The 3,697-nt window shown below is 54.6% G+C and overlaps 1 protein-coding gene across 1 annotated transcript; it reads right to left on the reverse strand.

Moving 5' to 3' along the window:
* Positions 1–652: 652 nt before the first annotated feature.
* Positions 653–3,131, reverse strand: CCM_01328 (Golgi complex component Cog3, putative; the record flags this gene model as incomplete). Its single annotated transcript, XM_006666484.1, has 5 exons — positions 653–1,222; positions 1,274–2,218; positions 2,269–2,608; positions 2,661–2,965; positions 3,018–3,131. The coding sequence occupies 5 exons, from the start codon at positions 3,129–3,131 to the stop codon at positions 653–655; spliced, it is 2,274 nt and encodes a 757-aa protein (XP_006666547.1).
* Between the last annotated feature and the right edge of the window lie 566 nt (positions 3,132–3,697).

Here is a 3,697-nt window from a genome sequence, read left to right on the forward strand (position 1 = left end):
GGTGGTTGGTGGTTGGTGAGTGGGTGGGCGGTTGGTGTCGGCGTTGGCCCCGGTGGGAGGGGGGCAGCAAGGGCAATTGGGCGGATCAATTGACGAGGGTTGAGAAGGGCAACGCGACGGGGGTATACTGGATAGGTAAAAAAGAAGTCAAAAGCACGGCAGAGATGATGCGAGAAGGAGGACGAGGAGGAGGGAAAAGGTGTGGTGCACTATTCGTAGAGAAAAAGATGTTGGAGGGGCCGGGCGACGGGCCGATGGGCGTCAACAGCCGATGTCGTGCTCGAAGCTGTCCATGACAAACAGTTTCCAGCGGGCTGGACAATTTCGTTTGTCATGGACCCCGCTATCCTGCCAGCCCACAGCGCTTGTTTTCTGCCAGCTGCCCGCTGAACGAGCGCCCTCCAGGCCTCCCCACGGCCTCAGCTACAGGGGGCCAAGTTGAGCCGCTTCTCGGAGTGAGCTTGAGCTTTCTTTGTCCATCCATCTCCCGTCCAACACTTCCGCGGACCGCCGCCGACAGCCGCCACACGCCGTGGCCTGTCAGTGCAAACTCACAAAAGGACGATATTGCCCTGCACTCAAGCTGTCAAAGACAATACACTTCTTTGCACAGATAGATTGTCTACATTCGCCCATGCTCTTGTATTCCCATCTACCGCTTCCCTGATCGCGCCGCCGCATCTTCCTCATAAAATGCAATCGCCTCCTTGAGCTTGCCCACCACCTCTGGCTGGTTGCTAAACGCCGTCTGCAGCGCCTTTTCCAACTCGTCCTCGACCTGCGCCAGCGTCTTCTTCGCGCTCCCGCCACCCTGCGACGCGTCCCGCACCCGGCCCGCCCACCGCCGTGCGAGGCCGTAGATGGACTGCCGCAGCAGCTCATCCAGCTGTTCATTCATGTCCTCCACCGTCAGCGTCTTGGCCGTCACCGTGCCGCCGCTGCGCGACCACAAGTGTCCGCCTAAAAAGGTGCCCACGAAGCCAACGAGGTTCTGCGGGCTCAGCGTCTCCCACATCTGGCCAAAGTGCTGCATCGCGGCCGGCCGACTGCGAATGTCGCCAATCTCGAGCGACAGCAGCTCGTTCTTGATGATGAGCAGGTTTTTGACCAAGAACAGCTCCGCGTCCGTCGGGAGCTTCTGGGCTTGGATCCGCGAGGAAGCCTGCTGTAGTACTTGAATCGTTTCGCGCACGACGCGGAATACTACCTGGCTGTTTTGAGACTAAACACGTAGTTAGCGTACAACATCTTCTCTGGATGGCGTACAACGTACAGATCTCTCTTTCGGCATGGCGTGGTCAAACATTCGCAAAAGCTCGACCGCTTTCTGCACCAACGGGTATGCATTGGAGGAAGACACACCGTCCACCACGGGCCCAATCTTGAGCGCATCATCCGTCACGGTACCTTTGGTAATGGACTTGCTGATTTCCGCCTCAAACGCATTATCCACAAATGGCCATAAATGATCCACAAGCAAGCGAGCGGCGTATTCTCTATACTGCTTTGGCGCAATTGCATCTTCCTCTTCGTCATTCTCCGATATGCCGTATTCGTTGGCAATCCACCCAACAACATTGCACACAGACTGGATATCGGCTGTCGCGAATACGGCTTGCAGCTGTGCAGCCATGGGTTGCAGGTTGCCCGGATGGACCATTGTCGTGTGCACCGTCTTGATGGACTGAAAAACGGAATCCTGCGCCGTATTCCACGTCGGCTCAATGTTGAACACCTTGACAAACAGGCTGTTTTCATTGTGCACGCGTTCTAGCGTTTGCTTGATGTAATTGCGCGAGGCCGTCTCCAAAGACAAGTCCTTGATCTCTCTTTGGTACTCCTCCACGTCGCGCAGCGTCAGCGTCTTGGTATCGCGGTCGCGCGTGGTGATGTAGGTACGCAACATGCTGAGGGTCGAGCTGGAAAAGATGGACGAATTGCGAATGCCGCTGTCGAAGCGGCCGTATTGGTCATAGACGCGTCTGGTCACTTTATGGATATTCGGCAGTAAAGCGTACGAGTCGCTGAGCATCTCTTCAAACCGTCCGTATACAAGCGCATGTCGTGTAGACTCGGATTTTGTCGCCGATAGTTGACGCGCAATATCTGAGGAAGCCTTTTCCAGTCGGGTGGTGAAGCCATGGTCCAGCAGATGCAGACACTTGGTCAGCAGCGCATTGTAGCGCGCGAGGTACGCATCCCGCTCCCGATATGTTTCCTAGAGACCGGTCAGCCATGTATTATATCGCGCGACGGCAAGCTTCGTACGTGGTCTTCCATGAATGCGACGCAGGCGTCAATATTTTCCACCATGTCGCCAAAAGACTCGTCGTCCACCAGTCGGCCGGCGCCCGGCGCATTTAGTCTTCTCGTCGCATTCTCGAGGTATGAGTAGTAGTAATAATCAGTTCCAACCTCATCTGCGAGTTTCTCCAGTCGCGTCTGCTCTGTAAGGACCTCTTCGCATTGTGCTTGAAACGTGGACGTCTGCGCTTCGACCGATTGGAACGAGTTGGACAGTTTGGACAACAGCTCGAGGGTTGCGTTGGCATCGGTTATCAAGCCGTCGAGGTGTCTTTCCGTAAGGGAGAGTTGATCTCGGTATAATCTGGCGCACATGATGAGTATTCGACTACTGCAAGGACCTGGACTACACGTACAGGTATTCCTGCTGACTAGCGTTGAGAAGCTGCTCGTTATATGTATCGTTTGTCTGTAGATCGGCCTTGTATGGTTTCGGAGTATGGTTCGCGTCTGTGTTGAGCGTCAATGCCTCCCAGTTCCTATTTCGACGTGTGCTCTGCTTCTTTGGCGTGGCCGCGAGCTGGCCAGCGTTGTGTGCTTGGCGACAATCCGCACATGACACTGCTCGCCTCAGCACGGATGCTTCTGGGGGTCCATTTCCCTCTTCAGTGCTGACAGCTCTTGGTACGGATTGCGATACCTGCTGGTCTTTCCCTACGCCCTAATAGAGAGTAAGTGCACGCTCGTGAACCCCGCGGCGAGACTGGACTGACATTGGGCTGCTGTAGGAGCGATTCGTTTCGTTTGTGCCCATGGGAGGCACCTTTGCTCGCGGCATGCTTCCCGGTAGCCTCTGGTACAAAGCTGTACCATGCATCCTCGTACATGGTGGCCGGGAGCGGGGGGCTGCGTTGATGACGGAGGGGAGCTATGTGACGCTGAGGCCACGGGCGTTGGGTGGAGATCGGAGCCAGAGGGTCCGGCTGCCGGCTGCCTACAATAGATAATAGATCTGATTGTCTCGGTGGTACCTACAATTGTACACTGTCAGCTTAAAATTATGGAATTGGCTATTTTCACTTACTTTCTCGTGGATTATTCCTCATGTGATTCCCAGCAAACAGTTTCACTTCTGTCTCTTTTCGAGCAGGTTCAGTGCAGCCAGCCAACCAGGCTGCGCAGAGCGGCTCTATCTGGGACTGCACTGTGGTGTGCCAGCCTTCGCCACTGTTCATACGACGTCGTCATTCAAAGTCGCACAACCCCTCATCTTGGGGAAAGCTCTATGGATGCGGCATGTAAAATACTACCCTCACATTTATTAATAGTTTGTGAGCTGTTTTTGAGGCTGTTGTGACTAACATGACCAATGTCTACCAGTCAGTAGTACGATTCTTTCACAATCATCGTCATCCTCCATTGCTACCATTATATCATTCCTTGTTGTCTTTTT

The sequence above is a fragment of the Cordyceps militaris genome (assembly GCF_000225605.1).
Source record: "Cordyceps militaris CM01 unplaced genomic scaffold CCM_S00001, whole genome shotgun sequence".
NCBI lineage: Eukaryota > Fungi > Ascomycota > Sordariomycetes > Hypocreales > Cordycipitaceae > Cordyceps > Cordyceps militaris.